Raw genomic sequence first — 19,292 nt, 5'->3', positions numbered from 1 at the left:
TTCAAAATGTTGAGTACGAATACATTCATCGCAGCAACAAGACTTCATTTTTCCTTAGAAACCTTCAGGCATTTTGTTTTATGGACCCTCCAAAGGCCAATAACAGAATACAAAACACAAAGGAGTGATCCAAACTTTTAAATGCTTATCCAAAGTATTCAAACAATTAGGTGTCTCAACGTGAAAAAGTCAACGCAATCTCTGATTAATAGAATTGAGAAAATATATATATTTTTTTTTCAGGAAAAACTGTTGAGAAATTAAAAAAATCTGCTGCATCCATCCTATTTTATTTCTTGAATTCACTTTGAACTTAGCATCAAAATAAGTATATTTTATTAGAGCAAAGAAAAATAAAAAATGCAGTTACACAAAATCAGTGACACTGCATTCACGTGCACTGCTAATCAAACCAAAGGTGCTTGCATATCCTATGCAAAATTTGCAGCGGAGTACCGTTCTCAGAAATGAAAGTCATAAACATATAAAGAAATTGTAATATTCTTGAGTTATTCGTAAGTTGCCTACAAGCAGAAAATGAGACAGAGTAAATTGGATAAATTATTCATTGTAAATTAGTTTTTCATCTCTGGGATGGATTGTGAAAGAACAACAATTACACATGACATTTGTTGCTGGTCAACAAATAAATTCACTTGGTTTTAGCATCAAGACAGATAAATAGTTCAATTGCTATTTAGGAAGAAAAATGATGTTCATTACTACATTCAAAATTAAAAATATTTTCCCCTAAAATGTTATTAACAAATTCACACTGAACTTTTCCTTCCACCTGTACACCAACAGTTTTAAATATTATCTCAGTTCACAAGATAACAGGATGTATTTGGATTATGTTCATTAGTCTCTCCAAATTGGTGAGAGAGAGATTTTCACTGTAAACTGTTGGATGACGGCAAATCTGGGAAAGCCCATATATTCTCAGCTGTGAAATACAGATGTTGAAAGGATGTAGGAGACTGAAAGATCTCCAAAACATATGATTTTGCTCTACAAGATAAATGTTTACTGTTACTTAAGTAGGTAAAATAAAAGCACAAATGCGTTTGGTTTCATTGCAGTACTCTATTATAAATTAAAATCACTTTTGTGTGTATATATTGTGTTTCTGAGAGTAAAAGCAATGTAGAATTGCCTGAATATTTTCCTAATCTTCTGTAATCCAGCTACCTCAACTTCTTCTTTCTTTATATTTGCCAAACAGGCAATGGCTAAGAAATGTTTCCTAAAATCTGTTTAGTATCTTAGAACATTTACCAGTACTGTAGATGAAAAAAAGATTTACTTCATCTACAATCTTAATCTTAAATTACAAAGATCCTGTTTTGAAATTGTCACTCGTGGATTAGAAAAAGAACTCTACACAGAACAGGAAGATTTCAGATATTATGCAACAAACAGATATACTATATCTATCTATCCATCCATATTATCCATAAATGAGGGATATACTTTTTTTTAATACTTTTTTTTTTTTTTTTCAAGCTGGGCTTTATACTCATTTAAAAATAGAAACTGTGTTGAGGTAAATAATAACAGATACTTAATTTCCCTCCTCTTTTTTTGCAGCTGTTCAGTTTTGGCTTTTGGCATTGACAGAAAATGTGCCTCTGACTTGAAATGGCCATCATCTAACCTCTATTCTTCAAATTCAGATGGTTGAGTAAAGCTTTACCAGAAGGCCTCTAATTGAATAAAACTGAATCTTCTCAATAAAATTCTACCTTCTCAATGGTTCTCCCAGTGATAGAATCAAAGTGTGGATGGGTTGTTCATCTTTCTTACCTTTGGATTTGTTACAGCTCAGAAAAGTCAGATTCTATATATGACGGCATTTTTTCCTACACTTGAATATCTGTTGTTATGGTGATAGTTCCAGGAGGGAACATTAATGAGGATGACTTGAAAGCTTTGATGTTTACAGCACAATTGCTTGTAACACCTCATAAGAAAGTTAAGCAGTTACTACTACTCCTTGCTAAATATGCATAATTGTATCAGTTTAAATGAAAAATACCTCTATTTCTATTTGTTAGGCATCTGTAACACAACTATGAATACAAATAAAAAATCCATATATACTTATGTAATAGGGATTCAGAAGAATAAAGAAATCTTATTTTCCTAGAAAGTATATTATTTGTTATTCCTAAGAACTTCACCTACAGTAAACAGTATTTTTCAACTACAGAAGTCTTCAGACTACATTTATAGCCTGAGTTGCTCTTTTGCAATATACTGAGAGATAACCAGCACAATCTTCTCATATCCAAAACTAAGCTGTGAAAAGCTCTGTGAACTCACATCACCCGAACCATAATTCTGCTGCCACATTATATCACCTAGACTGTGATTCACCAGCAGGAGGTATGCAGTAGAGACAGAGAGCTTATTTGACTAGATTCTTCAGCTTCAGAGGCACTGGTAGCTCACCACAGCAGTTTGGCTCGTATCTGTTATTGATGCATGCAATTACTTACATATCCTTCATATGCCTCATGTGCAGGTGGTGGGGGTGGTCTGTAGCCTGGGACTGCTGGGGCCCCCCTTGCTCGAGGTGTGGGAACACCTCTTGCTACAGGTGGGACGGGGAGAGCTCCACGAGTCACTGGTGCTCCTCTGGGTGCTTGGGCACCTCGTCCGGGGAGGGGCGGAGGAATCGCACCCCCACGGCCTCTGTGGGAGGAAAAAGAAGTGAATGCACTGGGGTGTATGTTAAGGGAGGACAGGCAAGTGCTACCCCACTATAAAGGCTCTTGTATTTTTACTGCTATTTAAAGTGTCGTGCTACTACGGGCTTTGGCAGCTATGATGTCAAGCTCTTTTAGGCAGTATCTCATGCAGAACTTCTGTTATGGAAAGACATTATTTCTAAGCTACTCAGTGCTTTTTACATCTGATCCTTCTTTTTTACTTGCACTAATGAAATCCTGGAGCATTGTGATTCAATTTGCAGAGTTACTCTGAGGTAGTTCCAAAACAAGAAAAAAAATGAGGATTTTTTCCATTGCTTCCAAAATACAAAAGCAGTCATCACTGTCAGTTTCATGTTTATTGGTGGATGGGAGAATTTGTCTGGCAGAAGATGATGCTAGATAGCAGAAAAGGGCAAGGCAAAGCAGGGAGTATAAAAGGAGAGTAAGAACTTTCCCTCCTGTTCAATTTAGTTCAGCACAAGCAAAGGATAGCATGAGATTTGGCCTTCCCCAGTTTACAGAGAGAGCAGTGCATATAGATAAGCAGAGAAAGGTTTAGTTTAGCATTCTGTCCCTTGTTTATGCTATATCCAAAACACTGGTATGTCAGAAGCAGCAGCAGCAACTGATCTTGGTTAAACAGAGGTTCTGGTAACTATATTTGCCAAACTAGAAGGAGGATATATTAGAGAAACAATGTATGATTTTCCTTTCAGTATATAGTGTTGTAGCTGAGGATTTGCTCTACCAGACAGTTCTACAGTTCAATTATATTCTTTCTATTGTAGTAGCTTCCATGGAAATAAATAGGAGGCATTACTTTTAGAGCAACTTATTTAACTTAGATATTGCAGGTCCTTTTTTTTTTTTTTTTTTTTTTCCCCTTACTCCTTTTTTAACATTCTGGGATTTCTTACTGTTAAGTAAGGAAAGTATCCAAGATCCTAGTTTCTGTCCTACTGCTCCAGTCAGTAGTGTTCAACAAGAATGGAAGCCAGCACTCCACTGATTATACTTTAACTAATTTAAAACTGCCTGTCCTGATGATGTTGTGAACATCACAATCAAGTCCCTCACAGATCTTAGTAGCAAGGAAATCTAATTTCTAAGCCTCAGAACACTTCCATTAGAAGATGGTCATGAATGTCGAATGTACAATGTCTTGGGCATGTGTAACATATCACAGATTAAAAAAAAAATAAAATACCAAGAACTGAGAAAAAACACTTTCCAGGAAGAAAGAAGGGGCACAAGATCAGGCAGTTCAATGATCAAACAGCAACTTCTTTGTGAGTACAATCAAGGAAGCTCTGTATTGCATTCCCTCTAAAGTACGTGTTTTTCTTAGCACCACCTACAAGGCCTATGAGTAGCCTGATAACTTAAATACCTTAGGCAACAAATTTTTAGGGGTTCACATTCAAGAATGAGCCATAAGGATTACAGGAAGATTATATACTGTCTTCATGAACATGCAGAAGTATCTGTTGACATTACAAACACACACACACACACACAAAAATAATACTTGCAGGAATTCAGGAAACATTCATATACCAAAACTTTTAGATGATATCAGTGAAATTCATATAGAAGTGATAACATATACAACAAATAAAATACAATTTAATATTTAGACTATAGCCTAGTATTATTCATACTATTTTTGGCATTCATGCCAAAAATAAGTAATGAGTTGGCAAATAAACAGCTATCCAGACTGTAGCCTTCTCTGTCTACAGCACAGAATGCCATTTTATTGACCACTGATTTTATGACACCAACTATTCTGTTTCTGCATCAGCATGACAATGTTTTCTCCCAGACATATCCTTCCACTAGCTTCATAATCTGTTCTGATTTGCAGTCTGTTACTTGCAACCCCCCCTTATGACCTGTAAACTACAGACTGGAGAGCCTGGAACAATGTAGATAGCACAAGTTTTCAGAAGAAAAACAGTCAGTTTGACTTACTGACTGTGATGCTTATCATTATTATCTTTAATTGCTTATTTTGCCATTGTTTACACTTTCTAAAACTATTTGCATAAAAGATTAGCTACCACACCTTGAAGGAGCTGCAGGTGGCACACGGATCCCTCTTCCTCGAATACCCCGTCCACGTGCTGTATCCTCAGAACCATTCAAATATGACAACTCTCTCAGCTGCTCCTGACGAATTTCATCATTATAATCCTGAAATGCAAAAGATGAAACTTACTGAAATGCTGTATTTTGGCTGAGCTGCCAAACAACTTAGAACAGAAATTAAAGAAATTACAAAGATGCTGTTTGGATGAATTGCCTTGCATTACTACCTGAAGGATGCAATATTATTTTTTTTGTATGCACAAGTGATATGAAATTGATGTATTTGTGGACTGGAGAAGTATCAATAATATGCGGTCAGACAAATTTATGCGTATCCTTAAGATGGCTATAAACAAGATGTACACACAAAATTGAAAACAAAAGGCACATCAGGTATAAACACAAAGTCTATCTTGTAAACAAAATGCAAATAGACTTTCACATACAGAAGGTACAAATCTGAAACAGCGTGAAATAAGAACAAAAAAACCCATTTTATAAATATTTGGTATATTTTTCTGGCAGAGAGCATTGTCTACTTTTATGTACTCCAAGCATACATTTCGCATAACACTGCACTTTGGCATACAAAATTGTTCACTGCATGCTTCTGATTGGATGGTTTCACAAAAACATACTGATGATTATAGAATTATGAAATTAAACTCTACAGTCATATCATTTACTGAATTTTATCATCGATTGCTGCCTTCAGTTATTCTGTATATCCATTGAAGACATTTTGAAAGGAGCTCTCTTTACAAGCAACAAGGCAATGTTTACTGTATAAAATTGTTCAGTTATATACAGAATAGGCCCATTCTAAGTCTGCAGGGTATCAACTCTACAGCACTGCAAGTTTCTGCTAGCTGAAGCATCCCTTCAGCTAGGATGATTGTTCTTTTCTTACTGATTCAAAACATATAATATTGGGTAATTTAAACTGATTTTACAGCCTTTGTCTTAGTCAGAATTCTCTTTTTCTTTAGTTTCTTTTCTTTTGCTTTCAGCTGAACATGGTAATCAGGGCTCACTGCAGTTCTCTCTGTCACGAGAACTCTGTAACAGTTAACTAGTGTTTCTGAACAGAAAGTATAAATTTCCAGTGCTTCAAATTGTACAGCCTTCAACAGGAAACTGTCATGGACTAACATTCAAGAATCAAAAAATGCTACAGTACCTGCTTCTTCTCCAATGGGCAACTGTCCAGGTTTAGTTACAAGTAACACTTCTTTCTAGTCAAGTTAGACCAAACGAACTATGAGACAGGACCTGGATTTCACCAGTTTATGGGCTTAAGGAATTTGCAGATAATACTAACAGTTAATAGCTGACTCACTGAAAACGATAGAATCATGGAATCATAGAATATCCTTAGCTGTGTGAGGGAACTCACACAGTTCATCAGGTCCATCCCCTGGCTCCACACACGACCATCCAAAATTCAAACCCTATGTCTGAGAGGGTTCTTGAACTCTGGCAGCTCAGGTTTTGCTCACTGCCCTGATCAGCATGTTCCATGCGCACCACCCTCTGGTGAAGAACTTTTTCCTAACACCCAACCTGACCCTCCCCTGATGCAGCTCCATGCCATTCCCTTGGATCTTGCTGTTATCACCAGAGAGATCAGCCCTGCCCCTCTACTCCCCTGTGAGGAGCTATAGGTGGCCACGAGGCCTCCCTTCAGCCTCTTCTGCTCTGAACAAACTAAATGACCTCAACCACTCCTCCTACAACTTCTCCTCTTAGACGCTTCCACCTCTTCACAGCCATCCTTTAGACACTCTAATAGTTTTATTTCCTTCTTATATTGCAGTGCCAAAATCTACACACAGTGCTCTATGTGAGGCCACACAAGCTCAGAACGGAGCATGATAATTCCATCCCTTCATCAACAAATAATTACAGAACTGCAATTTTGAGTGAATTTAAGAAGCTAGAAGGACCAACAGAAACCTCTTGAAGGTCAACAAGAAGTGGTGCAGATTCTACACATTTGTCGCAGTGACCAGGCCCATACATTTTTAGAGGCTGGGAAATAACAGACTAAGTTAAAGCACTGTTGGAAGAAAGTTACTGCAAACCTTGAATAGGCTACACAGACTCAAGACTCAACTAGACAGAGACATAACTGCCTTGATTTTCTGTTTACTGTTGGCAGTAGAAATGCTTGGAGAGAAATAGTGAAGAAGACCTTCAATTGACCCTTCTAATAGACATTTCCATGACTCTCTGAAGTTCTCATCTGTATCCAGGGTATTGTTTTTAGATTCCCTTGTTCAAAAGGAGCTATTTTTGGAAGGGATGACTTTTGGTAAATGTGATCTATGAAACAAAATAACTAAAGCTAGAAAAAAAAAAACAACTCTTGTGTGGAGTATTGGAGAGGCTGGTGACCCGAGAGAGGTTTGAGTGATGAGGGAGAAACAGGAGAGGAAGTTTTCAAACAGTTTTGCCACTATTTTTTGTTTAATCTCGAATACATCCTAAAGAGATCCCAATAAAGAGCTAAGCCTCTTTTTTTTTTTCTAAATTACTGAATCAGAAGCGTGGACAATCTGTTTAAAGACATGATGCTGACCTTTTTGTGCTCTTAGAGAGTGTAGGCTTGGTGATAATTTTACTTCTACGTTTCTAAATTTTTAGGGAGCGCAGCTGAAATAAAATCTAATAATGCAATTCAGAAGAGTACCATATTTATAAAAAACAACATGTGACATTTGCAGCAGAGTCATAATTATAAGTAAATCCCCAATTTGCTAGTAAACCAGATGATAGCTTTCAGTTCACAGCAATCCCCAAAACTTTTTGCACATTTTTTCTGTCATTTTAACATGGTAATGAGACAAGTCATCTTCATAAATAAATGTGTTCCGTAAAACACAAAGGGAAAGAAACAGATAGAATCAATCAAATCACATTTACAGCAATAACTAAATGTACCATTTCCTGTGACTGGCTTAATGTCATCTGCTATTCATTCATACTGGCTTTGCAAGGATTATAATTTCAGGCTTGCTGATTGAGTTTGCCCTTCAGATTCCACAGCAGTGCTTACAGTGAATTTCATTAATAATGCAAGTAAATTTTTTGTTAGGAAAAAGATGTGGGGGAAAAAAATAAGAAAGAAAAGAAAAAAAAAAAGAAATAAATGCCTGCAAAGAACACAAATTAAAACTTTCTATGTTGCTGCTTTAATCTCTTTCCTTTGGAACATTGTTGTATAAATGAACTTTTAATAGAAACTGCCTCAAAGTCACAGTTCCTTGATCAGATGTTAATATCACTAAAAATCTTAGCACTGGCTGAAAGGAAAATACAAATTAAATTTATAAATACAACAGGATCAGCAAATATGCACAACTCCATTATGCAATTCTCCTTGCTTTCCAGATGTATTCCCACTTAAGCAATCTGAACAATGTATTTTGAAACAGCAAGAAAAAGACAAAAAAGTATATGGAGAACTGTAATTAGAATGCTGGGAAGAGTATACTGAAAGATTTCCATTAAATATGTAACTATATAGATCATTTATGCTATATGCCCTTTAAAAGGAATAATAAAAGCCACAACTTCTAAATCTGAAATCTGAAATTTTCAAAAGAAATTCTCACTTCAACTCATTCATTAAACAGAAACTGAATTACTCTTTCATAACTACTACAGACAGAGTATCCCGCTGAATAATTAACTTTGGCTAAGTGCACAAGAGCCTAGCACTTGAGCAAAATTACGCTGATGATGTTTTGCATATATCTAGTCCCAAGTGAGAGTAGATGTGGGAAGACATGCCTGTACTAAACAAAGTATAATTAAACAGCTATACACTATAGTAGTTTATTGTTGCAGAAAAAATACTCAATAAGTTTATGAGAAACATACTGTATTCACAATTTGTATTTAATTTAGAAATCTTATAGCTGAAATTAACATATCATTAACATATGTATTTTGCTCTGGTTTATATCTTAACATTATTGTCTATATACAGGTTCATTCAGGGATGTATGTACATCACAGCAGTCAGCGTTTGCAAACAATCAGGTGAGCTCCACTCACACCCACGTCTATTTACCTAAATATTTATCCTGACTTTTTAGATACACCAAGGATTTACAATCGTAGCAAAGCCACTAGAACCCAGAGCCATCAAATCACAGTGTTTATCTAAGTGCCCCAAACCAAAGTACATATTTAGATAAAACATTTAATATTCTAGACTACATGAAGACACTTATCCCAACACAACAGTGCTTATAATGGTTAATTAAGTCAGTTGCCTTGGCTGTGTTAGGAACAAAGGAAAGCTGTCAGCACCAAAATCAGACCAGAGACAGCTCATCCAGGGGCTGTTCTAGCATGGAAGTACAGCAAAGATGGAAGGCATGTAAGCTAGGAGATGTAAAAAACGTTTTTATAAAAAATAGGAACGTATGACACAAGCTGCAAAACCTGATCAGAATTAAAAAGAACATGTAGTGACAAGGAAGGAGAGTTTATAAAGATATCAAAGGGTAAGACACAGACAGAGGCAATGGATTTCAGGAATACACTGTCATTACCATAACAAAGGCTCGTAGAAGTTAAGGATAAATCAATCCCTTAAGGGCTGTGATCTCCTGTCCTGATGTGTTTTGCAAGTTTAAGTTCTTTCCATGTGTATAAATGATTTGCACTGTTAATAAATATCATTATTCTTACCTGTGACAGATGAGTTTCATTCTACTTAGTTAAGGGGAAAGTAATTTAGGTTAAATGCAAACTACCTTAAGAATGCAGATTTATGCATGTCAAACCAAAAATGATAATCACAATTCTTCACACTGACAATGTTGTGGTAGGATTGGGTCTCACTTGGTCTTTTATACAGATGATGCTTTACAGCATACTCGCATTCCTTGTACAATTATCCTAGCTGTGTATCATGTGAAGAGCAGACTATCCTCTACACACTCTTGATAAAACTAGGACAGAATAACAAGGTAACTTAAATTTACAGACTAGCAACTACCTATGAGTATGAATTTAAGGCATCAAACTATCCATGATTTCAACAGAGTGAAGAAGTTGCAAAAAAATAAATGCTTTACTTGTGGTTACTATCTATATAATGGTTAAAATACTTCTCAAAGACTCCAAAGCATTAATACCTCAAATTTACAGCTGGCTTATGTAGAGAGGTTTAAAATGATGTCTGTGACAGACTCTGTTTTCAAAAGAGTCAGTTATTACTGTAAAGTGCCCCTCACCTCTTTGAAGTAAACATGGATAGTCAAGATGAGAAATACGGTCCAAAGGTTCTAAAATCTCAGTTTGTACTGCCTACAAACTGAACTATTACTAAACCTGCTTTTCTCTCTCAGGCTTATAATACTCTCTGAAACTACTGCCAACAGAAAGAATCATATTCACATTCACATTTATTCCCCATTCTGGGTTCTTCTCTTCCTGCACTCAGCATAATAGGTAGCAGGAAGGCAGAAGGAGACGGATTTGAACTCTCCTGGCACTTCTGCATCCTGCCCAGCTCCCAGTATCACTAAAAGAGCTTTAGAGACCATAAACGTGCACAGATTCATTGAAGCTAGCCTATTTCCCATAAATCTTGACGTTGCTATCTTGGGGCTATCTTCAGGCAGCCTAAGTAACAATTAGCTTGAAATTTCTATTAAGTAACTGTTACAAGAAAACCCATAGCCAGCCAGTAGGGTACAGAAAATCCAGAGAATCAATTGGAGTAAAATGATGTGAATATAGCCCTTTTATTTTTTTAATTTTTGGATAACCACAAATTAATTTTGGACACTAGTAGAGATCCTGTCCTCAACCTCTCCTGTGTATATGGAGAAGCGTCAAGCCTGTGAAAACAATCAGTGGTGAGGAACTTCCTGTAGTCACTTTGTGTTGCTGCTTTGTGTTGTCTATGGACTAGTGACAGTGAGCTGTGTTAAAATTCAGCTTCAAAGCATGGTGAAAAAACACTAACCTGGACTCATGGGGTGAGGATTTGCAGTTTGTTACTAAAGAGGCCAAGAACCCAGGAATTCTCACTTCTTAGGTGAGTGCTTTAATATCAATATAAAACATAATTAGCACTGACTGTTCACTATCAGAAGAGCTTGGTGAACTAAATCCAGGGCTGGCAAAGGTATTTTATCATTTCCTTATATTCAAAGATTTAATTCTAAGGTTCAATTGCATTTAAAACGTAAACATATTGAACATTTTCCTATGCATATTTACAGCCAATCCCTGTCTACTTAAGAAGCTAAGAAAATTACGTTAAATAGATTGGACAGCCCTCTCAATCACCTAAAATTAAGGTGAACCAGTGTCTCAGCTGGGCATGTAAATTAGGTGCATGGAATGGCATCCTCAAATTTCATTCTTTGTCTCCATAATAAAAATTCAAAGTTCACTGTAAAGCATAAGATTAACCTATAGCAGAGACCATACCTGACCAAGTAATTCCTGCAAGGTTCATTGGAATGATGGAAGCAGACTCTAGCCCATCCTGTGTAGGTTCTGATGGGTATGACATATGCTTTCAGCAGTACATGGACGTGTTAAAACCGACAGCTGTTTTCATGTTTCTAGATAAGGCTTGTGCTCTCTGAACCCATTTCTAATGTATGTGCATGGTTTCCTGGTTACCTACAGCCAAAGCCATCTGTTAAGATGGCTTTTTGCCCATCTGCAGATTGATCTGATTATTTCACTAGAGCATAGGTGCCAGGTAATGAAAGGTGTAGATGGACAGCCTACAGTGCACCACGAGTGATAATGCTTCTGCCACAAGTCCTCTTCTGTGACACCAACACTGCACTAATGCCACATACCTCTTTGCATTTGCCCGTATATATTGGCACTTACATAAGGCAATTTTGTGTGCATGCAGCTCTCTGGCAGATAGTAACTCCCCGAAATGCATAAAAAATTAAGTATAATCCATCTGAGTCCAAGGAAGAAATGTGATTTTCTCTAAGCAATCAGCAACTAAGCCAGATCCATAGCTATAAACATTATGTCCTTTCACTTGTCACATATGCAAAAAAAAATTATTGTCTTTACCTGCTTCTGAAAAATAAACCTTAATTGTGTGGGTCATCCTTAGAGACCAAAACAGATAAAACAGACCATATATTTCTCTCAGTAACATTCTGAATGTGTGCAGCCAATATGAGTTTCAGCTTATAAATGCCTATGGGCAGAATTCAAGCAGACATAAGCTAGAGCCACGTACACTTGCCTTTGAGGTTAGTTGACAGCTGGGGGATTTGTCAGCTTGCCACAGAGAGCACTAACCCAAGTGTGGATGTCATTTTTCTCTTTGAGCATGCACAATTAAGTCTGCCTGGCAACATCATCATGGGGCACCGCACTCTACAAGCAGTGTGGGAGGGAGAGGGGAGGACATCTCACTCCTCAGCATTGAAGAGAAGCTGCCAATACCCAGTGTACAGTGTGCATAGACAAATGCTGTGAAACTTTGATCCAGACATTTTAACCTTTGCTAGAACAGAGCAAAATAAGCACCATCCAGTTGTGTATTCAATGTATTGCGTTTGGGCTTTTTTCTTTTTTTTTCTTTTTTTTTCTCCATATGAAAGAGGGCCTGTAGCAGAAGATTATTCCAGTTTACGTGGAAATAGTGTTAGCCACAAAGAAGTTGAGTGCATGCTGTTTGAATAATTTTCAGAAATCTGTATTAAATTCCAGATGGTTGCCCCCATTTGTTCCACTCTTCTTGCTCTCAGGCCCCCAGAACAATGGATACCATGGTCAGTAATTCATTCAAATTAGAGCAATGATGACACAGAAGTCAGTTGGCTAACAGCTACCTACCCATGAATTTAATTTTAAGTGAATCCTGGCTGCAAGAGACTTGTGCTTATTTACAGCTGTCATACGAAATGGATATAAAAAAGAATTGATAATATAATGAGAGGCCATACAGCAGACTGTGGGGAGAGTGGTGTAGCCATCTACCGCTAAAGAAGTCTTTGAAAAGACTTTGCACTGGGTTTTTGTAACACATCCAAGGAAGGAAGGATATAATGATTTTCCTCTGGGAAAAACTATTTGCTTCAAAGAAAGTAGAGGAGTAAGACTATCAGTGTTTTTCTCCAGCTTTTTGCTGGGAAGTTTTACTTTGATTTCTAACATCACTAATTGTTCTTAGGACTGGAGAAATGATCTGCTATAAGCCTACATTATGGTAAATCAAATTTGCAAGTTACATATAGCATCTACTCAACTTTTTTTTTAAACTGTCAGGTGGGAGCCACGTTGCATCCTGCTAACCCTCTTCTATAGGTTTACAGTCCACTTGTTGAGCATAAAAAGAATGGCAACAGCAGCCAACAAAATTCAGACTCAATTGCTCCCATTTAGTGTGCCAGTCTCATACAGTCCTGCTACAGCTAGGCTTTCTTGCTCCCATGTGGCACAGTAAACAAAGAGAAATGAAGGATGAGAAATCTGGCCAAGAAAATATCTTACAGTGGTTTGTTGAGCATCCTTTCTGTTATAGCTTCTGAAACATTTTAGAACTTAAAAATATCCCATTAGGTGATAATCTGTGTGATCACACATAGCACAATGGGATTGATCTTGAAAAATGACAAATTAGCTTTTAAAGCAGAAGTGGTATTTCTTTGATTTACTGCAGTATGTAACTAAGAAAACATGAGCTGTCCTTGAGGAGGGGCGACTTGGCAAGGACTAGGTCTAGTACAAACATGGAGTAAAAATGTTCCTAACAACACTGCAAATATATACCGAGATCTAACTTTGGTTTGATTCAAAGGCAGGAGAAAGGGAATATCTTAAATTCAGTCACCAGAAAACCAACTGCTATATCCTGAAAGCAAGAGCTGGCAGAGGGGTGACTCATGCCTTGAAAGAGTTGTGAGGATGGTGCGTGACCTGAGTATTCTGTCCTTCATTTTTTGCAAAATAAAGATTTGGTAAAAAGGATGAAGACTTACTTTCTATTGACAGTCCTAGGAGCATTCACAGAAAGTCCTTTCAGCAAGCTCAAGCCACCATCAGGGTTTGTTTTTTGAGAGACAGCCATGCCTCAAGTGTTCTCCTCAGTCAGAGGTCAAGAAAGAATACACAGTAACTGTTTTTCTCATGTACTCCTTCTACAAAAATAAGACTAACCCAAACTTAACAGTCTAGCACATCTTTCCCAGAGCCAAGGCTTTTTTGTATGCTATGGAAAAATATAAAACACAACATGCTGAGAAGATGATGTGTAAGAGTGCGGTAAAAATACAAAAGCAATTTTCACTGCTGGAATCAAACATACTTTAAATCTGCTTGGTTTGATCTGCTATAATCTAAATTATCTCCCATACTGAGAGATTTATGGATAACCAATGTAATGATACAGAGGAAAGCCAATGGAGAACAAGCAGATATATGCCCCTTCTTAGACCTGGCTCTCCTCACCTCAGGAGGAAAAATGCTGTCAGAGGGAAGATCTAGAGAAGCCAGCTGTGCTTGCTCCTGAGCAGGTTAGGTGGTGGGGCCCCTTCCTACGCACCCTTGGCATGACATGGCAGTATCTGCCTTCTGCCACAGGTTCTGCACGGTTTTGCAAGACCTCACTCTTCCCAGCACTAGGCCTTTCTTTCCAGACATTCACCTCTGATTATCTGTAATATTGCCATGAAGATTTCCTATATGCCACAATGGCTCCTTGGGTTTAAATTCTCCCAGCATGAGAAAAAGATTGTGAAAAGTTGCTACTACTGAATTTCAGGTTCACTATCTGAACTGTCATAGAAAATAAAAATAAAATTAATGAAGACTCAATTTCCTGAAGCCTACATCACATTTCAAGTGAGAAAGAGAGCAAATATAGTAGTTAATAAGCAAAAAAATAAATATTCAAAGGATGGGAAGAAATGCATCAAATAAAAGTTGAAATCATACTGAGGGTGGGGTGGGAAATGCAAGCTGAATAAATTAGGAAATAATAGTGTTTCAGATATGCAAGTTTAAAAAAGCTGTTTTACTAAATCCATTGGGTATGCAATGTTGTTGGCTTCATCTTTTCAGAAAACGACTGGAGATGTAAGGAAAGATAACTAGGGAAAGTACAGACAGTGAAAAGAGGGAGAAAAATAAAATAAAAAAAGGCTTTGGCAAAGTATCAAGTACAGTGATATTAATAATTCCCCAGTGTCTCCATCCTCTTTTAAAACTACACGGCATGTGAAAGATTTGGAGTGAAGTGTGTAAGTCTGAATAAGTGCTGTAATTAAGTTATTACAAATAATCTTCAGAACTGTAACTAGATGTGTGTGACAATACTGCCAGAGTTTCAAGCTCAAGAATTTAATATGCAACATTATAAAAATATATGTCAATATTTGTGATTATTTGCTTTGAATACCTTTAATTTTTTTTTATTGCATAAAGCCTTGTAAATAAGATTTTTCACCAGGAGATATGGCACATGTATATATAACGTCTCCTTTTCTGCTCTGCAACAGCATTAAAGAGGGTTCCAGGCATTTTAACAAAATTAGTACTACTATTTTTGGATATATATATATATATTTAAAATAGAAATCAGTTAATACCTGCTTACTACCAAATAGAAAAAAAGGTCTGCTTCTTAAAATCTTTCATTTCTTTGTGGCTAATCAGATTTTGTATTTGGTCTTGAACAAGTAAACTCACCTAAGGACAAAGGAGCCTGCTCCGAACATTACAGTCCTGATAAGGTCATGAACTTTCCAGTCTTTCTTGCTCACTGACAGAAAACATCAATTGTTTTTATTTCCATCTGTGTTTGACTACACCACAAGACGGGTGTATATTTATGACTTTCTTTCAGTCACCACATTCTCAGAGCCAGAAAGGCATAAAAGTCAAAACCTTGATTACAATTCCGTGTACAACTAGATATCTGTAAATGAACATGTAATATTATTATACAGTTAAAGGTATCAGATACCAGTAATCCAGTCCCTCACAGGCTCTCAGGGCAGCCCCTGATGATCTTAAATCCTTCCCTTGATTTTGGTCAAGAATCATGACCAGCATTTGAAGTCAGCTTTCCACTCTTGGCTAAGAAGTTCGTGGACTTCAATGCTTTTTCTGGAGGAAAAGCTGAGGCAGGCAGCAGGAATTAGGTGAATTATTTCAAAGCTGAGACACAAAGATCTTATTTATATAACTAAAACATCATACACCTCTGTGCTCAGCTAAAAATAATAGCTAGTGCTAAGAAGACTCAGCTGTAAACACAAAAGTATTAGCTGAATTATGCACTGACTGTGGTTCCTCACCTGCTTTCTATTCCTCTAGCTTGTCTGAGCTATTTTAATACCATCAAAATAAATAGCAATCACTTTACATTGTATGTTTTTTAACTAAAAAAAATATACAGGTTTACAGCATAGTTGGAACTGAATAAAAGTGACTGTGAATGTATTTGGTCCGAGCTGTTACTTAACCATAATTCATTATTGATTTTGGAAGCATGGAAATTTGTGCTAGACATTCGTCTGTTGTTTTTTTTTTTTTTTTCCATTCAGCTCAAATAAAATGCCCTTAATTTAGTTCGATGTAATCAATATGCAAAATTCAGGACAACTAATTACCTTATATTTAAATAGAATAATTTATCCAATTATAGAAAATGTAAGTAGACACTAAAAAATAACAGGTTCTTCATTGTTTTTCTGACAAAGACAAGAGTGCTATAAATTAAATTAACTGAGATTAATTTATTTCTTTTTCTCTTAATTTAAGTGATCAATTATTTTAACTGAAATGTATTTAATTAAAACTTAAATATATTTAATTTAATTAAACTGTCATTGCTTGCCATTAATTCTAATGCCAAATCTGGGTAGGTACTGAATATCAATATCTCATTACATGTTAAATTCAGTGTAACAAGCCAAGGCAAACACATAGGAGTTCATCATACCTCAATGTGCAGAGTAATCTCAGCTTCTGTTGGCTGCCACTAAACCTACTTAGCAGCAAAGATAGATTATTTTATTGAATTTAAGCCTTCCAGCTCTAGGGGTTATGAGATTAATTTCTCTGTTCCAGCTCTCTTCCAGGTGGAGACAGGCCCGATTAACCTGTGTGGATACTGACATTTGCCACCTGCATGGGCTGTGTGTACTGTTTAAAAGTTCTCTTGGAGTACAAAAACCTCCTACAAATAACTCTGGTTCCAAATTTTTGACTCAACCTGAAATTATGAACTCTAGTCTTTCCTATCATGATCCTAGAGCTTTATTGAGGCATTCTGAAAATTATCATATAATGTTGCTGTACTTAAAAAAATGATTTTTCACTCAAGTTGGTGATTTCAGGGTGCACAAACTGGAAAATTTTAATGGCTGTCAACTTCAGGAGGCCCAGTCACCATTAGTATTTCTTTTTCTGCACACTATGAAGCTGTCTCTTCTTGCCAGTACTCTTTCCTTCAAGACTGTGTTTCCTTGCCTATCTGAAAGAAAGAGCTGGCAATGAACTGCCCCAAAATGCTATCTGGATAACCACCATCACCACGCATATGCCAGCTGTGTGACTGTGAAAAAAGATCACTGTCATTTTTTAAATACTTATAGAATCATAGAACCCCTAGAGTTGGAAGGGACCTTGGCTGCAAGGTCAAATTTGGCAAGCTGTCTCCCAAGATTCCTCAATTTGAGGAATCTCAAAAGCAAATCTATCTCAATCCCACATGTCCTTCCATACAATAGATAGAAAAACAGAACAAAACTTACAGTGGTTTATTTACTTTCAAGTGGTTCTATCTCTCATTTAGAGAGTGAGGACTCTGCTGTAACAATCTGTTATCCTTGAATGTCATTTGTGCTCTTGAGTAAATAGTAACTTCAGAGTGGTAACGACTGTCACCTGCATCCTTATGAAAAAGATTTTGAAGAAAGAGTAGGCTGAAAAAAGCTGATAGAAGAATCTTTAAACATGACTCATAAACAAGTTAGTTTTCCCTTCTTTTTGAGACTATTCCACAATTTCAGTACCGCTAAACTCCAAACTAAACTTATATAATAATAGAAGCAGAGTCCTACAAGTGCTGCATTTCTGCAAATACTGGGGGAGTTAACAGGTCTTCACAGCCTTTATTTACCTCTTTTAATGGGAAGTTTCACCTCATTAATTTATTTAATTTGGGTTTTAGGGACTATTTGTAAAAACATCAGTTCTTGTTAAACATTAAACATAAGCAAAACATTGTGGAATTCAAGATATACCACAGAAGACTAACCGGTAGCTTTCTGAACATTGGCAGTTGCACTGCATACACCAGGAGCAGTTAAAATTTCTTCAGGTTTTCTCCAATGGAAAAAGAAACGACTTTCCTTTAATTATCACCAACTTAAAATATATAATGAAATTAAAATATATAATGAAGGAACAGTCTACAGAATGCAATGTGCCACCAACTCAGCTTTATACAGACAACATAATATTTGAAAATGTTGCTTCTTATTCTCTTTGTTATTTAAGCTAAAACATCTAAGGGGAGCTGAAGGGCTGGTTAAAGATTCAAGCACAACTTCTTAGAATCTCTCTTCTGTATTCCATTGGATCTCTTTGCTTCTGGTAATTATTCATGTGAAAGCTTCCAGTATAAAAATCCTCAAGACTGTTCCAGTAGTGCATAAGGAATACTCACTTTCATTCTTTCCTTTTTTTAATATTCTCATCTTACTGAATGCTCTGGCTCTTTGCAAGAGGTTACAGTCTCAGAGACCTTCCAGGGAACTAAGAATCTTTTCTGATTCAAATCCCCCCAAATTTTTATGGCTAAGATTTCCTAAATTTGTTAGATTTTAAAAGAGGTGCTCATTCATTTTTCTCACTTCATTACATCCAACTGTTACTTAAAAATTTTTGTTTACTGCTTGTGGAAAATAAATAAATAATAAAAAATTATAAAATAATAATAAAAATAAATATATATAAAATAATAATAAAAAAAATCCCTACACTAAAGGTTGCCTGTCACTGTTTGAGATAGAGAAAAAAGTTGTAAGTGTGAAAAGTTAAAAAATCAGTGTTTAACTATCCACTGGATGCTAGTATTGGATATAAGCTACTATCTTGTCTTCTCAGTCTGACGCTCTCTGCCATCAAATCTGAGTCGGAGTCTGCTCTCTTTCACTTACGGTTCATTTATTATTTGATCTAACCCATAAAGTAAAGACAGTTCCATAACTAAAACAGACCATACTGACACAAACTTTTCACATCATACTCCTTCCTAATATTCAGAAGACCTGTGCACCATCCATCTATCCATACTTCCCAGCTCTTGACATGTCCCAGAAACAGGGAGAGAACAGTTCACCCACATGTGACGCTAGGGCAATACTCAGAGTAGCATTTAAATTGCATTCCATAGTGTGAATAGGTGCCTTTCTATAGCATGAATAGGTGTCTGACCAGTTTTCACGAATCCCAGACCCC

The 19,292-nt window shown here is 36.5% G+C and overlaps 1 protein-coding gene across 4 annotated transcripts in view; it reads right to left on the bottom strand.

The window, feature by feature from the left end:
* Positions 1-19,292, bottom strand: part of KHDRBS2 (KH RNA binding domain containing, signal transduction associated 2) — a 342,038-nt gene that overhangs the window by 130,861 nt on the left and 191,885 nt on the right. For all 4 annotated transcript variants that reach the window (XR_014881561.1, XR_014881559.1, XR_014881560.1 and 1 more), the window contains exons 5-6: positions 4,786-4,913; positions 2,502-2,697 (exon numbers count right to left, since the gene is read on the bottom strand). Coding sequence is in view for 1 of the 4 variants with exons in the window: in XM_085217841.1 (XP_085073967.1) it covers positions 2,502-2,697; positions 4,786-4,913 (324 nt within the window). In the remaining 3 variants the exon portion in view is untranslated. The remainder of the gene's footprint in view (positions 1-2,501; positions 2,698-4,785; positions 4,914-19,292) is intronic.

This window comes from Meleagris gallopavo, chromosome 2 (assembly GCF_905368555.1).
Source record: "Meleagris gallopavo chromosome 2, MGAL_WU_HG_1.1, whole genome shotgun sequence".
In the NCBI taxonomy this organism is placed as follows: domain Eukaryota; kingdom Metazoa; phylum Chordata; class Aves; order Galliformes; family Phasianidae; genus Meleagris; species Meleagris gallopavo.
Note: the sequence above shows the minus strand (reverse complement) of the source record. Positions and strands in the feature narration are given on the sequence as shown.